Source organism: Thrips palmi, unplaced genomic scaffold (assembly GCF_012932325.1).
Source record: "Thrips palmi isolate BJ-2018 unplaced genomic scaffold, TpBJ-2018v1 HiC_scaffold_3, whole genome shotgun sequence".
NCBI classification, from domain to species: Eukaryota; Metazoa; Arthropoda; class Insecta; order Thysanoptera; family Thripidae; genus Thrips; species Thrips palmi.
Window position 1 is genome coordinate 11874564 of NW_023144630.1, and position 27365 is coordinate 11901928.

Below are 27365 nucleotides of genomic sequence, written 5' to 3' on the forward strand. Positions count from 1 at the left end.
TCCTTTCTTTCCTATTTCATCTGCACCTTACATTTACTTTCAAACGTCTTCTTTCTTTCCAGTTTGCGGTGATGTCTCCGGTGCCAATCCATGGTCATGACCCCTCCCGAATCGACGGAGCCTCTGCTTGGAGCCAGTGGCCAGACAGCCCAGGTACACTGTAAAAATTAATGTCCGGAATAAACGACGGATCCTTCGGCAAAAAAATTGCCAACGGTTCCTTCGTTAATTTACGAAGGTCTTCGTATATTTACAAAAACCTTCGTTAATTTTATGAACGATCTCTGTCGATTTTACAAACACAATGGAAATTTACGAAGCACCTTCGTAAATCTACGAAGATCCTTCGTAAATTTCCAGGGAACCTTCGTTAATAAACAAAGAACCTTCGTTAATATACAGAGAACCTTCGTAATTATACGTCTGGAATTAACGACTGATCCTTCGGCAAAAAAATTGCCAACAGATCCTTCGTTTATTTACGAAGGTCCGCCGTAGATTTACGAAGACCCGTCGTAGATTAACGAAGCCCGTCGTAAATTTACGAAGGGCTTCGTAAATTTACAACAAACTTTGTACATTTACGATTTTTCTTCGTAAATTTACTAAGAACCTTCGTAAATTAACGACGAACTTCCGTTGATTTACAAAACTTCCTGTAGGAAAAAAACATTTACAGTGCACTTTTGGACATTCCCAAAAACCTTCGTAAAATAATCCGTCGTAAATTCACAACATAATTTTTACAGTGTAATTTATCACAACTTCTCCGCCTTGCATCTTTCTATTGCACTTACTATTGTTAATCCATGTCTGTTTCTTAACTTTCCCGAATTTTTTCTCATTTAGGTTTCAGAGGCCGCTACTCGGGTCCTGCTTGTGCCAGCAGCAGCGCAACCGCCAGCACGAGTACTGCTTCGCAGTGGCATTGCAACACTCCAGGTAATCATTAAGAGCTATTACTTTTTATTCTTTCTTATGCTTTAGTTTCAATGCATGTTTTAAAGGTCTCATTCATTCTTTTCTTTCTTTCCAGTTCGCAATGATGCTGTAGAGCATTCTCCTTATGCTTGGTGCCAGCGAGCAGAGGCCCTTGAGACACCACCTTGGCGGCACCCCCAGTGGCGTAGCAATACTCCAGGTAATCGTTGAGTTCTATTACTTCTTATTCTTTCTTTTGCTTCAGTTCTAAATGCCTGTTCCAAAGTTCACTCTAAAAAAAATGCTTCTTAAATTTCATAATCTGGATTTGAAGTTATTTGTAGAACAATGGATCTTAAATTTCATATCCAAAAAGTTCTTAAATTTCATAACTTGCTGTTCTAAACTTTCAGAAGTGGTTTATGAAATGTAAGAACTAGCTGTTTAATTTTCAGAATCAATGTGTTATGAAAACTCACATTTGGTTCTGAATCTCTACAACCAATATTATGAAACATGATAATAGTTTCATTACTGCCCACAAAATGTGTAGTTAAAACTTATTTCCCTTTCTTGATGTTACAAATAATGAAATCTCAGAAAGATATGATTTCTTTCCACACTCAGTATTATCGAAAGTCATTGCAGCTAGCCAACGGAAATAAGCATTGTAGTGCAGCACTTCTGCAAAACTTGAGTCGACGCTGTAAACAGTCAGAGGCGCAGCAGTGCACAAGGTCCAGATGCACTTTGGGGAAACTCGGTCGACACGCAGAAACTACTTTGGGGACGAGGATGAAAGAGGAGAAGCGAATTGATATAATACGCCACCCGCACGTTCATCGCCCGTCCCTGCAGTTAAGAAGATGGAATAACAGCACTCAGTGACACCGCTTTTGGCGAAAACACGTCCATTTTCCGAGGGTCGCCAAAATAGCTTGTAACTCTTGAACACGAGTGGTGGCTGTTCGGCACCACAAGCAACACTTTAACTGCACTCTACGCACTACGCGCACTAACGGTGCAGCGAAACAAAATTGATGACGCGAACTTGCGGTGACGCGGACGCGGACTGGATACGATGTGCACAGCACTGGAGACAAAGACACACTAAAAGTGACGCAGTGTCGCCGAAATCCCGTGCGGCCGAGGGATTACGCGACCCCTCGCCGGGCACAGGTAGCTTCGGCCGGCCGGCCGGTGAGCGGTGATTTTCCGTGGAGGCAGCGCCGCCGACTCGGCACCCTACGGCTCGGCTCGGGGCGGCTCGGCCCGGCTCGGCTCGGCCGGCTCGGTTCGTTGCGGCTCGGCTCGGCCCGGAGGACGGTGGCCGGTCAGGCATTGCAAGGGACGCGATTTACAGCCTCTTGGGAAATACTACACACAAATTTTGAACATGCGTTAACTGGAGCATGCCTGCAAGTACGCTCCAACAAGCGCATGCCCGCCAAGCATGCACTCATGCATGTTATACCGTGCATATGGCATGTATGCACTTAACAGTAGTAGGCATACGCAAGCAAAAGCGTGCTTGCTCCAGTTAGTGCATAAAAGGTACGCTTTTCAGTTAGTAGACCGCCCCTAGGACTCCTACCATAGCGGTTCAAAAATTGTTAACACATGCCGTTAAAAAATGAAAAATTCACCTATTTATTAACCTAACCATGAATAAAGGAGTAGGCAGCAGGACTAAACGGTTAAAAATTTCAGAACCTTGCTCTAAAATCGGCAAGCGTTATAAACTTTCAAAACGAAAATCTAGATTTTAAGAACCGGAGTTATAAGTTACTCTGTTCTAAAAATTTATAACCAGTTAATCTTAAAATCCATAACCCAAATCTTAGGTTTCATTACACGATCTTAAATTTCATACGCAGGATATGAAAATTGAGGTTTAGAACGTGATTATGAAATTTTAGACTCCTTTGGATATGAAATTTCATAATTTTTTTTAGAGTGTTCTTATTCATTCTTTTCTTTCCAGTTCGCCATGATACACTGGTAAAACTAAAGCGTAGTATTACCCACTGCTTTCAAGCGTAACAGGCTCATCCGTCAAGATTTCCCCTATCTAAATGCATGGGGGAATTCCTAGCCTATGCTTGATTTCAAGCGTAACGTCTTCAAGCGTAACTTTATGCTTGACTCAAGGGTCATTCCATGTGAAATCGACAAGGTTCAAATCGACCAGTGCTCCGATTTTGATGAAACTTGCAGCGATTGTTGGTCTTATGGTCCCATTGAAGTTGCCAAAATATTTTGGTCGAAATGTCAAAGGGGTCTGAGTAGTGCACGATTCAATTTTTTTCACTTTTTGTGAATGGTTATCCGTTTTTTGCTAATATCTCCGGAACTATTCGTCGTACGACAAAAATGAGTACACCGTTGGAAAGAGGAGAAAAAACTGAATAAAATCAAAGAAAAACTATTTTTTTTGGAGAAAAAATTTTTCTTTTATACTAAACTCAAACTTTCAAAGTTATGTTTGAAACTGTTCCCCTTCATCAAAATTGACATGCTATGGCTCAAAAAGTAGCTTTACCCTTCCCCTAAACGAAAATGTTAATCATACAAAGTACTTTTTTTCGTTTGGGAGAACGAGCGATTCCCGTGGACCTCTGCACTGGATCCGGGCCTACCCTCTGCCTGAACGGTGCACAACGGCCCGGCGCTGTGGCACCGCGGTGTCCTGCCACCCACCCCCATCCCTTTCCGCAGTTCCCAGAGCAGAAGTAGGGGCGCCTGGAGGGTAGGCCGCACCCCGCACGCCGCCCCGGGCTCCCACGGTCACCGCCAAGCAGGTAGGCAACCCTTCCTAGTCACCCCGAGCCTTGCTTCGTGGCGCAGCCAAAGTGCAGCCGAAGTTGATGCGAAAACGGCATTCCCCCCGACGGTGCTGCCAGTGTTTGGGCTGTGGCGACAAGACGAACTTGTTGTTGTTCCTTTGTCTTGGTTTGTTTACTTTCTGCACCGACTACTTGTTGGAGTAAATATTTTTTGAGCATTGACTTTGAGTCGATTTTATGCCCTGAAAAGGTCCGTTTTTCTTGTGTACGAGTTCTTTCTCTTTTTTACAAAATCTGATATTATAGGATTGTGCTTTGGTTTGATGACGCTTCTTGTTTTATTTTGAGGTTTGGTTTCTTTGTGGTTCAGGTTCCCCCTACACAATGGGCCGAGCAGACACCAAGAAGTGTTTCCTGAGAAAGGTACAACATCTTCCTGATGTTGGTGCCTGCTCTGGGGATTTCACTGCAAGAGCCAGCCTATCTCCAGAAAGGATTCGTTTGCTCAAGATCAGAAGTGGCTGCAGAAAGAGTTTGCAGTATGTTTGTGATGGACATTTCACTAAGTTCATTCACCGCTTTGAAGCACACCAGAAAAACTGCTGTCTTCATCAGTCAACATCTGTTCATGATGGCCCTCCAGCCAAAAAGAAAAAAACTGGCACTCCTCAATTGCATGTTATTACACTCCAAATGCGGGACAGTGCCAAAACTATTGGACTTGCTTTGGTGCCCGGCAAGAAAGTGTGTGTCAAGTGCAAGATTGACCTGAACGCTAAAATCAAAGCTGCTGAAAAATGTGCCGCAGAAAAGGCTGCTCAAGAATCTTCAAGCAACGCTCCTGACCCGGCTTCAATTTCCAACCCTCCTATATTTTCGTCACCTAGTGTAGGGTCTACTTTGGCCCCCAGTGATATTACAACTCCCACTGTACCTGCTGATAAAAAGGCTTCTAAAGAAGAGTTTTTTCAGGAGAGTATTGACGGATTAAATACTTGGCTGTCCTCTCTTGGATTCTCTCCTGTTAATGAAAGGAAATTAAAGACTCAGAAGAGCTATGGGCGTAAAGTTATGAAGAAAATAAGAGCAGCGCTGACAAAATTTTCTGATCAACAACTAACTGAGGATGAAGATGCAGTATACTTCAGAGAAATAATAGGCCAACTACAGCAATTTATTGATTGTCATCCCCAGCCCGATAAAAAATTATTAGCTTTATCAGTTGTACCAAAAAGTTGGAGCATTTCCAGGATTGAAAGCACATTTGGGGTATCCAACTACATGGCGAGGAAAAGCCGTCTACTAGTGCAAGACAAGGGTATTCTGTGTGGCCCGGGTCCTAAAGTGGGACGCAAACTTTCACCTGAGACAGTGGAGCTGATCACCAAATTCTACTACAGGGACGACATAAGTCGGCCTCTCCCTGGAGCCAAAGATGTACTGAGTGTTTTAGTGGACGGGAAGAGACTGAAGAAAACTAAAAGACTAGTGCTGTCTACTCTCAGTTGCTTGCATCAAAAGTTTAAAGAAGAACACCCTGATCACAAAGTCTCTTTAGCTAAATTTTGTGAACTGAGACCAAAAGAGTGTGTATTAGCTGGTAGTGCCGGGACTCATGTGATTTGTGTGTGCACCTATCATCAGAATCCAGAACTTATGTTTGAAGCGGGAAATCTAAGTGAAGCTGGATTAGAAAATATAAAAGCGTGCAAAAAGTTGCTTTTATGCTCAGAGCCTAGTGAAGACTGTTTTTTTCGAAGATGTAATGACTGTTGTGATTCCACTGTTTTACAGGAAAAATTGGAAGTTTATTTTGACTCTGAAATGATTTCCACTGTGGTTTACAACCAGTGGGAGTCCACAGACCGGGCAAATATTGTAACTTTAAGTAAATCTACTGATGATTTTATTTCTGAGTTTATATCGCAGATTGAAAGTCTCATACCCCATGATTTTATTAGCAAAGTGCAAGCAAATTTCTATAAGGAATCAATGAGCTATTTAGACCGAAAGAAGAAGAAAAGGAAATTGCAAGATGGCCGCCGCTAGAACATAACAAACCCTCACTTGTTTTCCTATGTTTTCTGCTCTGCGCATGCGCAGACGCTCCCGAGCAGAAAACAAGTGAGGGTTTGTTATGTTCTAGCGGCGGCCATCTTGCAATTTCTTTCTCTTCTTCTTTCGGTCTAAATAGCTCATTGAAAATTTAAAAGATGGTGAAGTTGTTGTTAATGTTGACTTTCCAGAAAATTTCTCTTTTGTTGTACAAAATAGCTCCCAGGGGGGGTACTTTAATAATAAACAGGCGACATTGCATCCCTGTTTGATTTATTATAAAGATGCTGAGGGCAAAGTATGCCACTCAGCATTTGTTTTGATATCAGATCACTTGGACCATAGTACTGCTGCAGTGCATACATTTCAGAAAAAATTGATCCGTCATATAACTGAGGACCTCAAGATAAAGCTGGCTTAAGTCAAATATTTTTCAGACGGTTGTGCTGCTCAGTACAAAAATAAAAAAGCTGCCGCCAATGTATGGTTTCATGAAAGGGATTTTGGAGTACCTGCAGAATGGCACTTTTATGCTACGAGCCATGGAAAAACTGCCTGTGATGGTGTGGGCGGCATGATCAAACATACTACAATGTTGCATTGCCTACGCTTAACAGCAAAAGACCCACAAATAACAATTGCATATGATTTCTATGATTGGGTGTCTAAAAACATTCAAGGAGTGACTGCTAAATGGGTTCCGAAAGAAGAAGTTATTGAAAATGAAAAGGCTTTACTTGTGAGATTTGAGACAGCTTTTGACATTGATGGAATCAAATCCCACCATGCTTTAATTCCTAGAGTGCCACAGGGACCTAGCAACGAGACTCCTCCTGCAGTGCCTCATCCTGCAGCGTCTCTGCCTTCCGCTCCGTCGCAAGGTAGAGTGTACCCACTATAGTCAGGTAGAATGCGATATGCATGTCCCATCCCACTAAAGGATAGTGAGATGTGACATGCATGTCGCATCCCACCATCCCTTAGTGAGATGGGACCCGGAAATTAAACGTAGTTAAGTTACTGTATTACTTACCGAAATTTGAACTTGTAGGACCTTCCGAACAACAGGAGGAACAGGAGGAAGAGCAGGAGGTCATACTTCAAACCAAGATTGGGTCTGGAATGCCCCCCCATCGATTCCAGACCCAATTAGCAGGCCGCGTAGGTGACCACTGCCGATTTCGTCATTTGTGGTCAAATGTTACCTACCACTAGGGTAAGATGACCCTAAATTTTTAAGGTCGAAATATGAATACTTCAGGAGATATCGCAATTTGAAATTTTCTCTGAAAAATCTTTTAGTGGTTTTGTACAAAGTGTCAACTTTTGCGCGAATCCCTCCTGCTTCTTAAGTTTTCGACTCGGAAGGTCTAGATCACTGCTCCTTACGTAAAATTCATCAAGGAATCAGAATCCGTCGCCAAAAAGCACCTACGATCGAGTTTAGAGGTCAAAAAGTGGCCTCAAACACAAAATTTTGTTATTTTTGTGCCTAATTTCAAGGCAAAAATGTAAAGGGAAGCGGGTCTAAACATAAACTTCCCAATAGTGGAAAATGTTCCTTTAGACTCCCTCTAAATAGCTGCGGCTCGAAAAAGATGGTTATAGGTCAGGATCAGGCAACACAGCCTTCAAATTAGAGAGCGAATTTCAGTGAATTTAATAAATTATGTTAGCAGTAGGGTGCGTCGATATACACGACTTTTTGACTACGACTCTTGGAAAGCGCTCTAGGTTGATGATTTTTTGGTGATGATTCCAAAACTGACCTCGGTACTACGATAGGACAACTTCTTCATGTCCCTATTGGGTGTTAAGTGCCAAAAAACGCGTAGTTTCAAGAGTTTTTCTTGGGTTTTGGTCCCGCACACCATCCCAAACTGTCGGGGCGACTGTTGCATGGTCTGTTGGACATCACGTCCACAAAAGACAACTCTTGCAGTGTGGCCGGACTATCGGACACCTTCCATGTGAGTTCCAGACGTCAATTTTTATGCTATTCTTATTAATTTCTTCGTTAATTTGCCTGTTTTTAAATGACAAAGTATTTTAGCGACCCGGTCTGGCTGTACCATGACCGGAGGTTGTAAGAAGGACTGCAAGGACAGGTAGGACGCATTGCAACCCCTGCATGGGGTCTGGGTACTGGGTAGGGAGGAGAGAGATGAACGGAAACAGAGAGGGGGGGGGGGGGTTAGCACACTGAAAATCAAATAGTGATACATCTCACTCTCTGAGGGTTGAGACATAACTGTATCACCCCGGAAAAGGGTGATACTCAAATGTATCAACGAAGAAATGATCATACACGCATGTACTGCCGAAAAAAAAGGTCGTACACAAATGTATCACCGGAAAAAGGGTGATACTTCCCCAGGAAAACAAGGGCCAATCTCGCCTTTTCTCACCTTTTTTTCGGTGATAAATTTGTGTACGACCTTTTTTTGGTGATACATGCGTGTACGACCATTTTATCGGTGATACATTTTAGTATCACCCTTTTTCGGTGATACATTTTGTTCTGCCAAAAATTGGTGCGATGTCTCACCCTTTGAATTACAGTGCCAGAAATTCCCCGAAAGGCCTCAGCCGCTCTTGCTGCGCGCCAGGTGATAACTGTATGGGGCGATTCCATGCCAAACCAACGAACTCTTGGAAATTCATCTCCTCGATTTTGATGAAACTTTTTTTAGTGGTAGGGGTCATTATGAAAAGATCCCATATCAAAGGGTTTTGCGATATGTCACCCCGTTTGGCTGTAATACCTTGGCAAAAATTTCACTTTGGTCAAAATCATGATATTTTTTTTACTTGTCTCCGTACTACCTGAAAGTTTTTAGATTTTTTCCGACAGTGGTTCTTTACGTAAAAAGAGCTGGGGAACACGATGGAAATAGTTTCGAGACGATTGGGTGAAGTTTTGATGTCGGTTTTTCCATTTAACGTAATTTTTTTCCGAAAAATCGAGGTTTCCAAAATAGCTCATCTTCGATTTCGATGTGACTTTCCTCACATGATCCTCTCACATATTGAAAGAAAATCCTAAAAGGATTTGGTCGGCCCACCGTAAGTTTTTTTTCTGCACTTGAAAAGATGTATCATTTTGGGCGTTTTTCTTGAATTCTCGAACCTACTTTCTGAGTTTGCGTCCAATCTTATGTCTCGTGAGGACATAAATTTTGTCTTGTCGAGACGAATCCATTGATATATAGAAAAGTCATTTTGGACAATTTTGAAAATTTACCCTAGTTTCTCTCATACTGAAATATGGAGGAATTTTCAAAATTGTCCAAAATGACTTTTCTATATATCAATGGATTCGTCTCGACAAGACAAAATTTATGTCCTCACGAGACATAAGATTGGACGCAAACTCAGAAAGTAGGTTCGAGAATTCAAGAAAAACGCCCAAAATGATACATCTTTTCAAGTGCAGAAAAAAAACTTACGGTGGGCCGACCAAATCCTTTTAGGATTTTCTTTCAATATGTGAGAGAATCATGTGAGGAAAGTCACATCGAAATCGAAGATGAGCTATTTTGGAAACCTCGATTTTTCGGAAAAAAATTACGTTAAATGGAAAAACCGACATCAAAACTTCACCCAATCGTCTCGAAACTATTTCCATCGTGTTCCCCAGCTCTTTTTACGTAAAGAACCACTGTCGGAAAAAATCTAAAAACTTTCAGGTAGTACGGAGACAAGTAAAAAAAATATCATGATTTTGACCAAAGTGAAATTTTTGCCAAGGTATTACAGCCAAACGGGGTGACATATCGCAAAACCCTTTGATATGGGATCTTTTCATAATGACCCCTACCACTAAAAAAAGTTTCATCAAAATCGAGGAGATGAATTTCCAAGAGTTCGTTGGTTTGGCATGGAATCGCCCTATGGGCTTGCATTGGGCCTGCAGGTCTTACGTTAGCTTGGAAAGGTGTTTGTACCTTTAAGAAAGTCCCTTATACTTTTAAATACAGCATTCTAGTCGTTGGCGATTGAAAAACGAAAAGAAGAACAAAACCGGAAGGCGGGAAGAAAGAAAGTACGTGGCGAGCCTGGTTTCAAGGAGAAATATCGACAAATATCCTCAATTCCTGGGTTAAAAAATATTTGAAACAGACGAAAGTGCTTTTGGAGAATATACGCCTCTGACAACTCTAAATCTAGTCCACTCGCAGTAGTCTGCAAAGTTTGTTGCCGATGCGAGATCCAGATTTGTTCTTCTTCTAGTTCTTCGATCGTGGTCGACTAGAATGCTCTATTGACACGAGTCTCAAGGTCGCAGTGCCAAATTGATTTATTTGGTTACATAACACCTCTGTCAAAATACAGTGAAGCTTTGGCAAAATAACGAAGAAATTAGTAAGAATAGCATAAAAATTGACGTCTGGATCTTACATGGAAGGTGTTCGAAAGTCCGGCCACACTGCAAGAGTTGTCTTTTGTGGACGTGATGTCCAACAGACCATGCAACAGTCGCCCCGACAGTTTGGGATGGTGTGCGGGACCAAAACCCAAGAAAAACTCTTGAAACTACGCGTTTTTTGGCACTTAACACCCAATAGGGACATGAAGAAGTTGTCCTATCGTAGTACCGAGGTCAGTTTTGGAATCATCACCAAAAAATCATCAACCTAGAGCGCTTTCCAAGAGTCGTAGTCAAAAAGTCGTGTATATCGACGCACCCTACTGCTAACATAATTTATTAAATTCACTGAAATTCGCTCTCTAATTTGAAGGCTGTGTTGCCTGATCCTGACCTATAACCATCTTTTTCGAGCCGCAGCTATTTAGAGGGAGTCTAAAGGAACATTTTCCACTATTGGGAAGTTTATGTTTAGACCCGCTTCCCTTTACATTTTTGCCTTGAAATTAGGCACAAAAATAACAAAATTTTGTGTTTGAGGCCACTTTTTGACCTCTAAACTCGATCGTAGGTGCTTTTTGGCGACGGATTCTGATTCCTTGATGAATTTTACGTAAGGAGCAGTGATCTAGACCTTCCGAGTCGAAAACTTAAGAAGCAGGAGGGATTCGCGCAAAAGTTGACACTTTGTACAAAACCACTAAAAGATTTTTCAGAGAAAATTTCAAATTGCGATATCTCCTGAAGTATTCATATTTCGACCTTAAAAATTTAGGGTCATCTTACCCTAGTGGTAGGTAACATTTGACCACAAAAGGAACGAAATCGGCAGTGGTCACCTACGCGGCCTGCTAATTGGGTCTGGAATGCCCCTATAACCGATTTCATCGCGGTGGTGAGAGCGTGCAACGTCCCCGACCAAGTCTTTAGTGGCAAGGGCGAGTGCGCCCCACTTATCTGTCCACGCCACCGGAAGATGACTCCACCTGGGAAAACAAAACAGTGGCTCCTGGGGAAGGCGGTGGCCGAGTGCCCCGCCAAACAACTCATGCAGAGTAAGTATTTTTTTAAAGACACAATTGATCATGGTTTGCTCCTATACAGTATTGCACTATGATTGTTCCCCAGGGTGAATTCGACCGCTCCACCCCGACACGTCCGCACAGGGGGCACAATTCTTGCTAATTATTACGTCATCGGCGGTAGTGGTGCAAGAAGCATATCACCATGTCCACACACTCCGCTGCCCCGTGTGCGGACACGACTTTCACAGCCAGTCGGCGTTGGAAGACCACATGCGCCAAAAAGACATGCATTGGCAGAGCAGTTCAAGTTATGGAAGCTACTGGACAACCAAGAAGTTACAAGTTTACTGATATTGTTATAATTGTTAGTCTACATGACATTGTAAGTCTAGTTAATCCGTACTTTCAAGCCAAAGGGACAATTGTGAAACTTCGAGTAAGTGATGCTAAGGCAGCAGATGTAAAATTAAAATCTAAGAAAAAAAATATGTTTTGAAGCAAGGTATAACTTGCAGCTACAGTTATACTACTTTAAAGGTTCAGAGGAAGGTCAGATAATTTTTATGTATAAAAACAACTTTGAATAAACACCCAGCATTTTAAAGTTTGTGTTCGATTTAAATTTCCTAACAATTTGAAAGAAATCTCAGTCTGGTAACAAACATTTGACAATGTGCAACACAAACTCTCGCCTAGGGCCATACTGAAAATTTGAAGGTCAAGAAGGAGATGGAGTAGGGGGAGGGGACAGGGGAAGAGGGGTAGTAACGTAGGATGAGTTGCCTACCTGCTTGGCGGTGACCGTGGGAGCCCGGGGCGGCGTGCGGGGTGCAGCCTACCCTCCAGGCGCCCCTACTTCTGCTCTGGGAACTGCGGAAAGGGATGGGGGTGGGTGGCAGGACACCGCGGTGCCACAGCGCCGGGCCGTTGTGCACCGTTCAGGCAGAGGGTAGGCCCGGATCCAGTGCAGAGGTCCACGGGAATCGCTCGTTCTCCCAAACGAAAAAAAGTACTTTGTATGATTGACATTTTCGTTTAGGGGAAGGGTAAAGCTACTTTTTGAGCCATAGCATGTCAATTTTGATGAAGGGGAACAGTTTCAAACATAACTTTGAAAGTCTGAGTTTAGTATAAAAGAAATTTTTTTCTCCAAGAAAAATAGTTTTTTTTGATTTTATTCAGTTTTTTCTCCTCTTTCCAACGGTGTACTCATTTTTGTCGTACGACGAATAGTTCCGGAGATATTAGCAAAAAACGGATACCCATTCACAAAAAGTGAAAAAAATTGAATCGTGCACTACTCAGACCCCTTTGACATTTCGACCAAAATATTTTGGCAACTTCAATGGGACCATACACTGTTAAAAATCCACTGTAATATTACAACACAATCACCTACAGTAATGCTGTTAAATAACAACAGTCTTGTTTTGTGCCTAAACGGGAAACCCATCCAGAAACAACACTTTCGTTTCAAAACAACTTCCTTGTCAAGTAACAATAATGTTATTGTGATTCAAAACAGTTGTGTTGTCGTTGAACAGGTTTCATGTTTAGACACAGCCTTTTGCAATCTTAAAACATATATTGTTGTCAGGTTACAAGGGTCTTGTTTAATAACAGCACAATGAGATCAACACAAATGTTGCGAAGACTTCATCGAAGACTCCAAAGAAGTAATGTTTTATAACAATCGAACTGTCAGAAAACAGCACCGAGGGCTACAACATGCTTGTATTAAAACAAAGTCGTGTTGCTATCAAACTTAACAGCATAAGTGCTGTTAATTTACAGCACCTTTTTTAACAGTGTAAGACCAACAATCGCTGCAAGTTTCATCAAAATCGGAGCACTGGTCGATTTGAACCTTGTCGATTTCACATGGAATGACCCTCAAGCATAGAGTTACGCTTTCGTTTTACCAGTGTACAGAGCAGCACTCTCCTCCATTTGGTTCATGGCAGCGTGCATCCTCTACCTGTGGTATGTATAGCTGGGTGATTCCACGCCAACTGAGTCAGTCACAAAACGGCATGGTCTCGGATCGGGACGAAACTTACGCAAATCGTAGGTCTAGTAGTGGGATGACTAAATCCAAAAGCGTTTGGCCGAAAAATATCTAGAAGCCGAGATATTTAGAGGTTAAATATGGTGCCGGGACAGCGACACGGAGACAGATTTTCGCTCGCAGTTTCGGTAATCCTCCCCCTCCTCTCCTCCCCCCCCTCTTTGTCCTCTCTCTCTCCCTCCCCCCTCTCCTCTCTCTCTCCCTCTCTCTAACGTCTTATCGTCTTACAGCGGCGTGGCATCCATCCGCCTATGCAAGAAGGCCGTGGAGGAGGTCATGGTCGTGCTGAAGGAGCGGGGGCGGTGGCAGCGCGGCGAACGTCCACCTTCACCGACTGCGGCGTCTTCGACACTGGAGGAGTTTCAGAGGCGTCATCACCATGGACTGTTCCCTGCGTGCCTCAGAGTCACGCCGGAGGACATGGCGTCCTTAATAAAAGACTCCCTCGATTGCGCCAACCCACGGTGTGCCTGTCACGGCGAGTTGGAGGAGTTTGAGAGGCATCACCAACACGGACGTTTCCCCGCCTGCCTCACTGTGACGCCGGAGGACGTGGCGTCCGTCATCCAAGACGCCGTGCACTGCGCCAACCCACGGTGCGCCTGTCACGGCCAGTTGGTGCGGCGCCATGTTCCGGTGGCGCAGCACGTGCATCCGCCCCCGGCGCCATCTGGCCCATCCGGCGCTGCACTGTGAAAAAAAGTGCTGTAAATTAACAGCATTATGCTGTTGAGTTTGATAGCAGCACGACTTGTTTTATTACAAGCATGTTGTAGCCCTCGGTGCTGTTTTCTGACAGTTCGATTGTAATAAAACAATATTTCTTTGGAGTCTTCGACGATGTCTTCCCAACATTTTTGTTGATTTCATCGTGCTGTTATTAAACAAGACCCTTGTAACCTGACAACAATATATGTTTTAAGATTGCAAAACGCTGTATCTAAACATGAAACCTGTTCAACGACAACACAACTATTTTGAATCACGACTACATTGGTGTTACTTGACAAGGAAATTGTTATGAAACGAAAGTGCTGTTTCTGGATGGGTTTCCCGTTCAGACACAAAACAATACTGTTGTTATTTAACAGCATTACTGTAGGTGATTGTGTTGTAATATTACTGTGGATTTTTAACAGTGTGAGGCAGGCCCGCCTATCGGCCGCCCAACGGGGTCAACGCCTTGGCCGCCTTGACCACGCCGACGCCTCACCGGCAGCCACCCCGATTTCGACGGGGTCATAGCCTTGGCCGCCTTGACCACACCACCAGCCACCCCGATTTCGACGGGGTCATAGCCTTGGCCGCCTTGACCACGCCGACGCCTCACCGGCAGCCACCCCGATTTCGACGGGGGCATTGCCTTGGTCACCGTGCCCCCACCCCCACCATGACAAGAAGAGACAAGGGAGGCAGCGCCCACAGTCCTGTGTCCTCCCCTTTCCAAGGACGGGCAGAGGGGTGCACTGTTAAAAATCCACTGTATTATTACAACACAATCACCTACAGTAATGCTGTTAAATAACAACCGTATTGTTTTGTATCTGAACGGGAAACCCATCCAGAAACAGCACTTTCGTTTCATAACAACTTTCTTGTCAAGTAACAATAATGTAATCGTGATTCAAAACAGTTGTGTTGTCGTTGAACAGGTTTTATGTTTAGAAACAGCCTTTTGCAATCTTAAAACATATATTGTTATCAGGTTACAAGGGTCTTGTTTTATAACAGCACGATGAAATCAACACAAATGCTGAGAAGACATCGTCGAAGACTCCAAAGAAGTATTGTTTTATTACAATCGAACTGTCAGAAAACAGCACCGAGGGCTACAACATGCTTGTAATAAAACAAGTCGTGCTGCTATCAAACTTAACAGCATAAGTGCTGTTAATTTACAGCACTTTTTTTAACAGTGTGAGTCGAACCGTCACTCTTCGGATGAGTCGGCTGCCTGATTCAACATTCAGCCGATCGGCTGCCCAGGTATTCAACGCTCGGTCTCTCTCGCAGAGTCGTTTCTTGGTGACGCCTGACAGTTTGAAGCTTTGGTACCATGTCTCTCAGGGCCCCATGGTGGCTAGGCAACCCGCGCCACGGCCAGAGGCCTTCAACAATGCATTGAATGCGCCCCCTTTACTGTGGACCTCGAACACCCCACTGGCAAGTGCCACTGTTGCCCAGTCCATAAATAGAACCGAGCCAGAGCTCCGCCAACAGCCTGGGCGGAGCAGCCCAACAATGAACACTGGTGAAGTCAGAGAGAGAGAGCACCGCGGCAACGCCACTCACTCAACAGAGCTATGAAACTCGTCAAGAGGCTAACGACGAGCGAGGTCAAAGAACGCTACAAAATCCCGCGGAGAGCACCGAGCTCCGGAGTCGCTAAACAGGACTCGAAGCGAACGCCAATGGATTCCTCGTGCGGAGAGCAATCCATTGGTGGGTTCACACGCTCGGTTCGAGTCCTATTTAGCGACTCGAGGAGCTCAAAATGCATCTCGAATTTTGGCCGCAGTAGTATAGCAGGGGGATTGTCACCCGCCGCCATCTTGCAGGGGGATTGTCACCCCGGCCATCTTGTGTGGGACAAACCTAAGTCAACCTAAGGTTATCTATCTTGTGTGGGTCAAACCTAAGTCAACCTAATGTTCGCCTTCTTGGTCGGGGCTAACCCGACCTAACCTAATTTTTTAGGAGGGTAAGGTGAGGGGCCTAACCCAACCTACCTAAGTCGCCCGAGGGGCCTAACCTACCCTGGACCCGCCCCTGTCTCCGTGGCGGAGCCGAACCCAACCTAACCCCCCTTCCGGACCCGCTCCTCCCGTGACTGCACTGTTAGAAAAAGTGCTGTAAATTAACAGCACTTATGCTGTTAAGTTTGATAGCAACACGAGTTGTTTTATTACAAGCATGTTGTAGCCCTCGGTGCTGTTTTCTGACAGTTCGATTGTTATAAAACAATACTTCTTTGGAGTCTTCGATGAAGTCTTCGCTACGTTTGTGTTGATCTCATCGTGCTGTTATTAAACAAGACCCCTGTAACCTGACAAGAACATATGTTTTAAGATTGCAAAAGGCTTTTTCTAAACATGAAACCTGTTCAACGACAACACAACTGTTTTGAATCACGATAAAATTATCGTTACTTGACAAGGAAGTTGTTTTGAAACGAAAGTGTTGTTTCTGGATGGGTTTCCCGTTTAGACACAAAACAAGACTGTTGTTATATAACAGCATTACTGTAGGTGATTGTGTTGTAATATTACAGTGGATTTTTAACAGTGTGGGACATTGTCACGGGTCCTGGAAGCAGGTCTGTACCTGTGCGCCACCGCCGCGGTCGCACCTGGTGCACTGGTAAAACCAGAGCGTAACCTTACGCCGCTGCTTTTCAAGCGTAAAATTTTCTCAGCTTGGGTTCAAGCGTAAAATGACATACGCTTGAAAACAAGAGCACTTTTCCAAGGGGGGTTAATTTTACGCTTGAAAAAGAGCGTAATGGAAAAAAGGAGATAAATACGCTTGAGAAAGAGCGCATTGATAAATTACGCTTGAAAATGGATCTACATATGAAATTCAAGAATATATTGGATGCTCAAAGGGGATCGTGGAAGATGGTGGATCAAACTTAAATAATTTCACACAAACTGGTTAGGATTCGTCTCATTGTATGATATTATTCAGTTCAAAAACCATCAATTAAACATCTCCAGTCTCCAGTTGATACTTTTAGATTATTTACTCACATTGAAGGTATAGCCAGTGTCTGTTCCCGTGTGCTGAAATGGTCCAGAGGCTGCAGAATGTGGTACTTCATGTTGATGTTTACCAATCACAACTGCCTCTCCCAAGCTAGAGTTGACTTGAGTCCTGGTCCTGGCCTAGGCATCCAACCCAGACAACCAAGCACAATTCTCGTTGAGTACAACATAACTAACTACATTGTGCCAAAACTGATAGCTTCGACTCGTAGACGCGGGAATCACTGCATGCCGGACAGAAGCGGGTGACAAAGTCGAATTACAGATGCAAACGATAAAAATAATGTAGCAACATGAGCGGAATCAAAACATCACTTCGCTATTCGCACTACTTTCTCTACTGCCTACACTGTTAAAAAAGGTGCCGTAAATTAACAGCACTTATGCTGTTAAGTTTGATAGCAACACGACTTGTTTTATTACAAGCATGTTGTAGCCCTCCGTGCTGTTTTCTGACAGTTCGATTGTTATAAAACAATACCTCTTTGGAGTCTTCGACGATGTCTTCCCAACATTTGTCTTGATTTCATCGTGCTGTTATTAAACAAGACCCTTGTAACCTGACAACAATATATGTTTTAAGATTGCAAAAGGCTGTTTCTAAACATGAAACCTGTTCAACGACAACACAACTGTTTTGAATCATGATTACATTATTGTTACTTGACAAGGAAGTTGTTATGAAACGAAAGTGCTGTTTCTGGATGGGTTTCCCGTTCAGATACAAAACAACACGGTTGTTATTAAACACCATTACTGTAGGTGATTGTGTTGTAATATTACAGTGGATTTTTAACAGTGTAGAGTGGCGTTGGGAGTGCCAAGAGTCGCAGTGACGACTTTTCCGCCCTCTAGCGTCGAGCTTTCGAAGGCTCGACTCTTGGCACTACCAACGCCACTCCGGGCAGTAGAGAAAGTAGTGCGAATAGCAAGGTGATGTTTTGATTCCGCTCATGTTGCTACATTATTTTTATCGTTTGCACCTGTAATTCGACTTTGTCACCCGCTTCTGTCCGGCATGCAGTGATTCCCGCGTCGAGTTCTACGAGTCGAAGCTATCAGTTTTGGCACAATGTAGTTAGTTATGTTGTACTCAACGAGAATTGTGCTTGGTTGTCTGGGTTGGATGCCTAGGCCAGGACCAGGACTCAAGTCAACTCCACTGTTAAAAAAAGTGCTGTAAATTAACAGCACTTATGCTGTTAAGTTTGATAGCAGCACGACTTGTTTTATTACAAGCATGTTGTAACCCTCGGTGCTGTTTTCTGACAGTTCGATTGTAATAAAACAATACTTCTTTGGAGTCTTCGACGATGTCTTCCCAACATTTGTGTTGATTTCATCGTGGTGTTATTAAACAAGACACTTGTAACCTGACAACAAAATATGTTTTAAGATTGCAAAAGGCTGTTTCTTAACATGAAACCTGTTCAACGACAACACAACTATTTTGAATGACGATTACATTGTTGTTACTTGACAAGGAAATTGTTATGAAACGAAAGTGCTGTTTCTGGATGGATTTCCCGTTCAGACACAAAATAATACTGTTGTTTTATAACAGCATTACTGTAGGTGATTGTGTTGTAATATTACAGTGGATTTTTAACGGTGTACCTGAGCGTTTACGGCCGCAACAAACTCGGCGGTCGTCAGTTCGTCGGAGTCTGCCTCACGCCCTGAGGCTACTTGAGCCTGAGGCTCAGCCATTTGACGATCTACGCAGGAGCAAACAAGCCAAGACTAAGACGTTGCCCCCCTCGCTTCCCGGGTGGAAGGATCTGTAGTTTGCACTATAACAATATTCTACTGTTTTTTTGTGTTACTGACTCTAGTTAAAACTAACATATTATTTCAGTTAAAATAATGTTTAACTATTGCTGGAGTGCAAAAAGAGTGAAGCCCAAAGTACAGTTAAACTGTAGTAAAAGTACCAGTTATTTCGGACAACTATAGTTTTTGGCTACTATAGTTTTGGACAACTGCAGTTTACGGCAGTTCCCTTCTCAGTTCTCCCCTTGTTCTCACTGCAGTTCTAGTACAGTTTAAGTTGACTTTTAAGAATAATATCACTGTATTCAAAACTACTTTTCCAACTAAATTAAATTTCTAAATCCACCTGCATACTGCGCAACAGTAAATTTTACAAAACTTCCAAGTTCTGCAAAATATACTGCTGCGCAGCCTGCAAGTGGAGTTAGCAATTTAAATTAGTCACAAAAGTATTTTTGAACACTGTGATAAATAACATAAAATGTTGAAGCAAAGGTTTTCTTGAACAAACACTCTGGTGAATAACAAACAATTTTTAATGAACAACAGAGCAGGCCATACAAAACATTCGAAACACAATTTTCTTCATAAATGACCCTTTTCAATTATGTAGTTGGTTATCTGCAATGAAACAAAAGCAAGGCATGGATAAGTTAATGCAAGTCTGGCAAACTGATTGCGAATTTGACACGGATTAATTACTCACCCAAAGTCAAGTCCAGTTTCATGGTGAAGGATGCCATTCTCAAGTCTCCAGCCAAGCAACATGCAATCTTATATTTGACAGTGAGTGTGTCACAGCATCTGTTTGATATGGACAAAGAAACAAATAAATAACTGGCAAAGAAAGGGAGAAGAAGTTCTGTAAAACAAATATTTAGTCTTACAAATAAATTCATTCCACAGTTAACTACGTTTTCAAAATGAGGCTGTTGCCACTTGCCAAATCCAGTCGAAGAGGCTGCGGATGTGCTAGTACTTGTCGTTAACTAAAAAAATACATTTCGCTTAGAATAAGAACGGAAAAGGTTTATCTCTCCTTTGCTGTCTTTCACAACCCAGAATCTACAGACTAAGGCATTTTCACAGCACTGCAGCCATTACAAAATCATGAGCACATCTACCAATTATTTTATAAAAAAGCTATGTAAAACTTCTTGTTGTTGGTAACATATTTTCATTAGTAAATTACCAGAGAAGTATTTTAATGATTGTGTAATTTCATAACTTCTAAATCTGTCAACCAGAAGCGGAGAAAGAAAGTAAAGTCTAGTTTAACCAATTCCGTTCAAATAGTAAGCGCAAGATGTTTTATTCTATAAACGACAAATACACAAGGCAATTGCCTCCGTGATAACCGAACAAAACTTGTTCACCCGAGGAATAATTAAATTTGTTACCTGTTTTGAAGATTCGTTTGAAAATCTTCGAAAGTTGTGATATAATGCGCATGCAGGGACGCTTGCTGCGAAACCTCGACGTGCTGCTTCACGTTTTCACGATGTCGAGTCGCGTTGAGTCCCAAGTCCAACTCACCACAACCGCGGGCCCGGAATCCCAGGCAACCGTCCGGTGCACTGTTGCCGAATGTCGTTGTTGTCGCTCTCACTCCCTCAAGCGCGCCGTCCGCGGGCTTGGCCTGCACGGCCAGCACGCGCCAGCGCCAGGAAGCCACGACGTGGGAGTCGGGAACCTGTTTCGGTTCGATTGCACTGTTAGAAAAAGTGCTGTAAATTAACAGCACGTATGCTGTTAAGTTTGATAGCAACACGACTTGTTTTATGACAAGCATGTTGTAGCCCTCGGTGCTGTTTTCTGACAGTTCGATTGTACACGGTAGAAACAGTTCCTGGTTTTCCCAGGAACTCCCTGGAAATCGCCTATGTCTCTACCACAAGCTTCCTGGGAAAACCAGGTGCCGTTTTTACCGTGTAATAAAACAATACTTCTTTTGAGTCTTCGACGATGTCTTCCCAACATTTGTGTTGATTTCATCGTGCTGTAATTAAACAAGACACTTGTAACCTGACAACAATATATGTTTTAAGATTGCAAAAGGCTGTTTCTAAACGACTCTCGGAATCAGTCTGCAGCTGCCCGCCAAGCCCGCCTTGCGCGCCGCCCGCTCGGTATTAAAGTCAGTAGCCTGTGAGGTAGGCCAGCTGGCCCGCCCCGCAGCGCGCCGGTGTGGAGACGGCGGCCTACCTCACGCCAGCACGCGACAGGGGCAAGGTAGGCCACCGCGTGGCGGGCCGGCTGGCTTACCTCGCAGGCGCCAAGCCTCGATTCAGAAGAGCCTGACTGTCGCCGCATGGCTCAAGAGTGCGAGAGGGAGAGAGCGACAAACCGCTCGTGCATGCGTTTCTGTCGACTTATTAATGTGCTCCTGGGGACGGCGTCACCCTGCACGGCCTCGTCGTCTCCAGCGAGCTCAAGACCGTCGAGCCGCACGCGTTCGCGCGGCTGGAGCGGGACGGCGCGGAGTGACAGTGCTCACTGGCGCTGCTGCTGGCGCTCCCGGGCTCAGTGGAACTTCGTGGCGGCGTGCAGGAGCACCGCTCTCGCCGACAACAGCCTCCAAGGTCACGCGATCTGCGCGGGATGCAGTCAGCGCCGCGCCCTCCGGCAGTCAGGCTAGCCTCACGCCGTACTCCAGCGCACGTCCTTGGAGAGCGCGTGCGACGACTGGCTGACTTGTGCCAACGAATCTGAGCGACTTTTTGATGACGGGCAGCAGCTCCTGCAGCGCGCGCCGGCAGGTCGGCGGTGACACCAAGCTTTGCGTATCGGAACGCTCGTCTCCAGCCGCTCCAGCGACGAGACGCGCTCCACGCCGGGTGCACTGGCTGGCGGTCGCGACTCCGCGCCCTGCGCCTGAAGTGGCTTTTCCTCGTGGCGGCTGGCAACCGCGCTTGCACCGGCGTCTCCGCCCCCGCACTTCCCGTCGCAGTGCCACCGCCACCAGCTCCACCTTCTCGATGCAGCCGCGCACCTCCTAGAGCTCCAGCACCACCCTGCAACAACGGCCGACTCATTACAACCACGAGAACAATGGACCGGGCCAGCTGGGGCCTGCTGGGGCCACCCTCGGACAGGTACCACCACGGCAAGGACGTCTGGGAGTTGGCTGGTGCGGTGCGCCCGTCCAACGCGCGGCCATTCGTCGCGGGCCTGTCCGTCTCGGGACTGCTGGACTCTCGGAATCAGTCCACTGTCCGCCCGCCCCCGATGGGCTCTGCAGGACGATTCCGCGCAGTGTGGGAGGGTCTCCCGGGGGCCTACAGCCCACCTGTGCGAGAGAGACAAGGCGAGACCAACCCATGAGTGGGAGAGAGACAGAGTGATGTGCCGGGTAGGCGGTAGGCCGCGGGTAAGCCCTCCCGCACTGCGCCGAATCATCCTGCCTGCTGTCCGCCAAGCACCTCAGCTGCCCAGGGCTGGACTGCGCGCGGCGCACAGTGGGCAAAAAGACCAGTGCGGAGACAGGAAAAATTCTAGACGCGTGTTGAGCTCCAGAGTCGCTAAACAGGCCTCGCACCGAACGCGTGACTCCAGCACGGATTGCTATCCGAACGAGGAATCCATTGGTGGGGTCACACGTTGGGTTCGAGTCCTGTTTAGTGACTCTGGAGCTCAAAACGCCCACTATGCGGTAAGGTCATATGGAAGATAGGTCGGCGCAACCGAGATGCATGCTGGGAGACCGGGCAGCTAATCCCTCCCGAATCCGTCGCCGGGTGCAGCGAAGGGCCGCCTACCTGCCTGCCTGCCGGCTTGCCCAGTCTCCCAGCATGCATCTCGGTTGCGCCGACCTATCTTCCATATGACCTTACTATGCGGTGGGCCTTGTCATCGGCCTGTCCGCCGGGACCTGCAATCATTTGCTCTCGCGGTTCCTGGCCCACCTGACACTCTGCGCTCCGTCCAGGCGCGACAGGGGCGGATCCAGCGGCCTTGCCGCCTCCAGGCGGTGCGACGCTCCCGTTGCCACCCGCACTTAAGGCGTGGCAGCCAGCCAGCCCTCCAGTACCTCGTTCGGAAACATCCTCTTCGTCCAGCTGCATGTACTGGATGGATGCCGTTAGCCGGGATGGGCTCCGCGACACCGGTCGTGCCCTGAGGTCTCGCGATGCAGTTCCAGTCGCCGCCAGATGGGTCCTGCCGCGGCTGACCAGTAGAAATGTCAGCTGAAATCAAAAATTCTGATCTATCACATTTGTTTTGTGATCCTCCTGGGCCGTTTTGATGAGCCCGCGGCGCTTAGGGGTAGGTTGGGGAAGAAAAGTACAAAACGCGTACTTTGCACTGTGCAGAAGTTCCAAATGAGGAATTAACTATTCTGCTCTCGTGAGCTTGTAGTCCAATGCCTTCCTAATGAAATGGATCACTGTTCATTGATTGTAGTTCCGTACATTACGTACATCATGCCAAAATGTATGTGATTTCGGAACTCCGCGAAAAGGGTAAGAAAAGTACACCACCGGGGAAGAAAAGTACAACGAAAAGAATTGCGATTTCGAACCAGGAGACCACCAATCTTGGCTCAACACAGGTTTACTCATCAAGTGGAGAGCTTTCACTTGCCATTAGTTCAAGTTTTGACAAAATCGGTCAATTGGTTCTGATTCTACATGGACTCATCACAGAAGGTCCAAAAAGCCTTTTCTCAAAGATGAGTACAGCATTTTTGTACTTTTCTTCCCCTTTTCACGTAAATGCCCAATAACTTGTTTATTTCTAGTCTAATTCTATAACTTGTGTTGACATTTTTTGCTTGTCTCGCCTATTCAAATCTATTTCCGTGATCAATTCAATTTTCATCCAGCTTTTAGTTTCTTAGAGGGTGTTTTTTTCTTCCCCAATGCCTGTACTTTTCTTCCCCAGCCGACTGTACTTTTCTTCCCCATTTCATTTTTACACTTATAAAAAATTGTGTTGAAGCCTAAGAGCATCGAACGGCACTGTTTTTCAAAGATGATGGTCTAAGCTATAAGGTGGTACCTTACATTGGACTGTCGGCTGATTCTGCAGGAAGCTGTACTTCAAAGTACAAACATTTTAAAAAAAAGATTTTCAAAGTTATTTTTTATGTTCTTTTCAAACGTGCAGTTTGATTCTAAATATTATATGTAGAACTAGGCTAAATTTATTTTTGGTCAGCGGGATGACCAATCTTTCTAAAACCACTAACGTGATGGTTCAGTGTAGTTTCAGTTCAGAGATATAACGGGTGTACTTTTCTTACCCGAACCTGGAGTGTACTTTTCTTACCCAACCTACCCCTACACGCAGTACCAAGCTGGAGTCATCCTTGACGATGCCCGGTTGCCGTTTTGTAGCATTGCCGCCAATTAGCATACCACGTGACCACTGAGTAGTTTTCCCTCCCAAACTGACTAGTTTTATCTATTTTGTAAAGACTTATTTTGACTTTGACTTATTTTGTAAAGATGGGGGTGGGCAACCGCTCAGGTAAATATCGAGACTTTCTCAAGTTCAGACGCTGTTAAAAGTGCAGTGCTCATAGTGCTGAGCACGGGAGCCACTAAATTGACTTCGTTGTCGTCTGGTCCTAGCGGAGTAGGAGGGGTTATGTGCATAAAATTTTCCTATTTTGCTTAAACTAGCTTTCCCAGAGAGCTTATTATTGCCAGACAAATTAAAAATCCATCCCTTACAACAGTTCCTTGCAATATATACAAACAATGTAATGGGAAAGTGGAATGCTGTTTGTGGGGTCTGTGGTAAGCTGACTGTGAAAAGGACACCAGCTTTAGAGTATTTCTTAACACCTTCGCGCCGAAGCTAAGTTTGGTGGAAAAGCCTAGATGCCGAAGGTGCTAACTTCCGAACCTTACGTCGCAACCACATGGCACATGGATATTCGGACTTGGTATGACAACCCAATCACCATGCGCCAAAAATCTCCTATACGAGAACCATGTTCTCGTGTCGGCGTCTGAGCCTTTGCCGTACGAGAACCATGTTCTCGTACCGGCTGAAAGGCCACAATTGGTGGTAAAGGGATGATAAAATTAGAACTCAACAAAAAAAAAAAAAAATAGACTCAGCCTCTTTACACCGGTGCGAGAACATGGTTCTCGCACGATAAAAGCCCAAATGCCGATACGAGAACATGGTTCTCGTCGCGAGCGTTTTTCGTCTAGAACCTCTAGAAAAGATGGGGTAACTCGGATCAAAAAAGCTATGCCATATTTAGCACGAGAACCATGTTCTCGTGCCGGCAGGAACGGATCGCAAACACGAGAACCATGTTCTCGTACCGGCGGGAACGCCACTTCACCAAGGTAAATTCACAAAAGTACGAGGACGTTTTTTTGTGAATTTACCTTGGTGAAATGGCTTTACCGCCGGTACGAGAACATGGTTCTCGTGTTTGCGATCCGTTCTCGTGCCAAATTACATGCTAGAGACTTAAATTTTTAGCCGAAATGTTGGAAATTTTACGCAGATTCCGAATATGGCATCGCTTTTTCGATCCGAGTTACCCCATCTTTTCTAGAGGTTTTGAACGAAAACAGCTCGTGACGAGAACCATGTTCTCGTATCGGCGTTTGGGCTTTCAGCGTGCGAGAACCATGTTCTCGCACCGGCGCGAAGGTGTTAAATAATTGTCTTACAACATGCTTTGCAAGGTGCAAAGAAAATTGTTCTCAGGCAGCCATCGGGGCTTCGAAGAACAGAAATTTGAAACCTCTTGAGTCATGAGCAACAAATTTCAATTATCTGTACAAGGAGAAACATTCGCCCGTGTTCTCATTCCATTCTTGACTTGAGATTTCCTTCGGCTCCAAGTTAAATCTGAATCCATACACACACTGTTAAAAAAAGTACTGTAAATTAACAGCACTTATGCTGTTTAGTTTGATAGCAACACGTCTTGTTTTATTACAAGCATGTTGTAGCCCTCGGTGCTGTTTTCTGGCAGTTCGATTGTAATAAAACAATACTTCTTTGGAGTCTTCGACGATGTCTTCTCAACATTTGTGTTGATTTCATCGTGCTGTTATTAAACAAGACCCTTGTAACCTGATAACGATATATGTTTTAAGATTGCAAAAGGCTGTTTCTAAACATGAAACCTGTTCAACGACAACACAACTGTTTTGAATCACGATTACATTATTGTTACTTGACAAGAGAGTTGTTATGAAACGACAGTGCTGTTTCTGGATGGGTTTCCCGTTCAGATACAAAACAATACGGTTGTTATTTAACAGCATTACTGTAGGTGATTGTGTTGTAATAATACAGTGGATTTTTAACAGTGCATCTTTACAAAATACAGTTGTATTTGTAATCAATTAAGATTCTAAAAGCGATTATTTAGACTGAAGTTTAGTGCCACTGTGTCTCCCATATAGCCCAATACTGTCATGCTATCCGTTTGCTTCTAATGAATGATTCACAGGCCTCTGTTCAAGTAGACATGAGTCCGTCGGTAAAAATCAGAACAAAGTTTGAAAGAGGATACACTCTACCAAAAATGTCCTGTAAATGCCGTTAATTTATTACCAGTTTTCACTGTAGGTCAATTCACAGCGTTTGCTGTAAACTAGTTCACAGCATTCACTGTGATCTCGGTTACAGTGTTCACTGTGATCTGGTCTCCAGTAAACACTGTGAGTTTGACGCCGCTGAGCACCGAAGTACTGCAAATAAGGCTCCAATTCACGGCGTTTACTGTAGCCACACTGTGGCAAAAAGCTACGGAAAATTCTGTAAACAGCTTGTGGTAATTCTCCGTAGGCCCCTTATCAATATTCTCCGTAGGCTCTTACAGTATTTTCTGTAGGACCGCACAGTATTCTCCGTAGGACCGCACAGTGATCTCCGTAGGACTATACAGTCTTAGAGGTCCTACGGAGAAGACTGTGCGGATTTACAGAGAATACTGTGCGGCCTTACGGAGAATACTGTAAGAGCCTACGGAGAATATTGATAAGAGGGCTACGGAGAATCCTGGCAAAAAAATTAACAGGATTTTCCGTACCTTTTTGCCACAGTGCAGATCACAGTGAACACTGTAACCGAGATCACAGTGAATGCCGTGAACTAGTTCACAGCAAACGCCGTGAATTGCATAACAGCAAACATTGGTAATAAATTAACGGCGTTGACAGGACATTTTTTGTAGAGTGTAGTACATAGCAGAAGAAAACATGGGAGGAAAGTGATACGTGACAGGATAGTACAATATGCAGATATGCAGACTGCACAAATCTCGTTACTTTTTAGAATCGGATCTGAGAAGCTGCCACGCTACATATCAAAGAAGGTATTAAAAATTTTCCTAGTGAACCTTGTGTCCAGGGTGTCAGTAATGAAAGTTGCTCTCTATGTTAATCACTTTTATCTATTTTACTGGAGTAAAAGGGACAAACAGGGGCTGCTGAGGGTTCTGAATTTCCAACTTTCAAATCAAACTGTAAAGAGACTGGAAAAATTGTTTGCTTGGTCTGAGGAAGTATAAATGTGGAATGGTGAACTGCAACCCCAGATACACTTCTACAGAGTATGATCTAAAAATTTAAAAGCTTAAACCAGGTGTAGATAAAAATACCAGGGAAAGTACCAGGATTT

General features: G+C 44.5%; 2 protein-coding genes and 1 long non-coding RNA gene across 3 annotated transcripts; all 3 read left to right on the forward strand.

Moving 5' to 3' along the window:
* Positions 1–3773: 3773 nt before the first annotated feature.
* LOC117647878 lies at positions 3774–5756 on the forward strand. Its single transcript, XM_034389849.1, has 2 exons — positions 3774–3957; positions 4078–5756. Exon 2 carries the CDS (start codon positions 4092–4094, stop codon positions 5754–5756), a length of 1665 nt encoding a protein of 554 aa, XP_034245740.1. The 5' UTR covers positions 3774–3957; positions 4078–4091.
* Positions 5757–5955: 199 nt separating this feature from the next.
* Positions 5956–6977, forward strand: LOC117647879. The gene is made up of 2 exons (XM_034389851.1): positions 5956–6643; positions 6814–6977. The coding sequence occupies exons 1-2, from the start codon at positions 6337–6339 to the stop codon at positions 6975–6977; spliced, it is 471 nt and encodes a 156-aa protein (XP_034245742.1). The 5' UTR covers positions 5956–6336.
* A 3771-nt stretch (positions 6978–10748) lies between these two features.
* LOC117648311 lies at positions 10749–11760 on the forward strand. Its single transcript, XR_004587889.1, has 2 exons — positions 10749–11186; positions 11260–11760. It is a non-coding gene; the product is annotated as an uncharacterized LOC117648311 (long non-coding RNA).
* The last annotated feature ends 15605 nt before the right edge of the window (positions 11761–27365 follow it).

Bases quoted from the DNA above. Each gene is read 5' to 3' on its own strand.
- LOC117647879 (XM_034389851.1), top strand. From the start codon at position 6,337: ATGATCAAACATACTACAATGTTGCATTGCCTACGCTTAACAGCAAAA. The intron at 6,644-6,813 runs GTAGAGTGTACC...TTGAACTTGTAG, and splicing joins GCCTTCCGCTCCGTCGCAAG to GACCTTCCGAACAACAGGAG.
- LOC117647878 (XM_034389849.1), top strand. From the start codon at position 4,092: ATGGGCCGAGCAGACACCAAGAAGTGTTTCCTGAGAAAGGTACAACAT.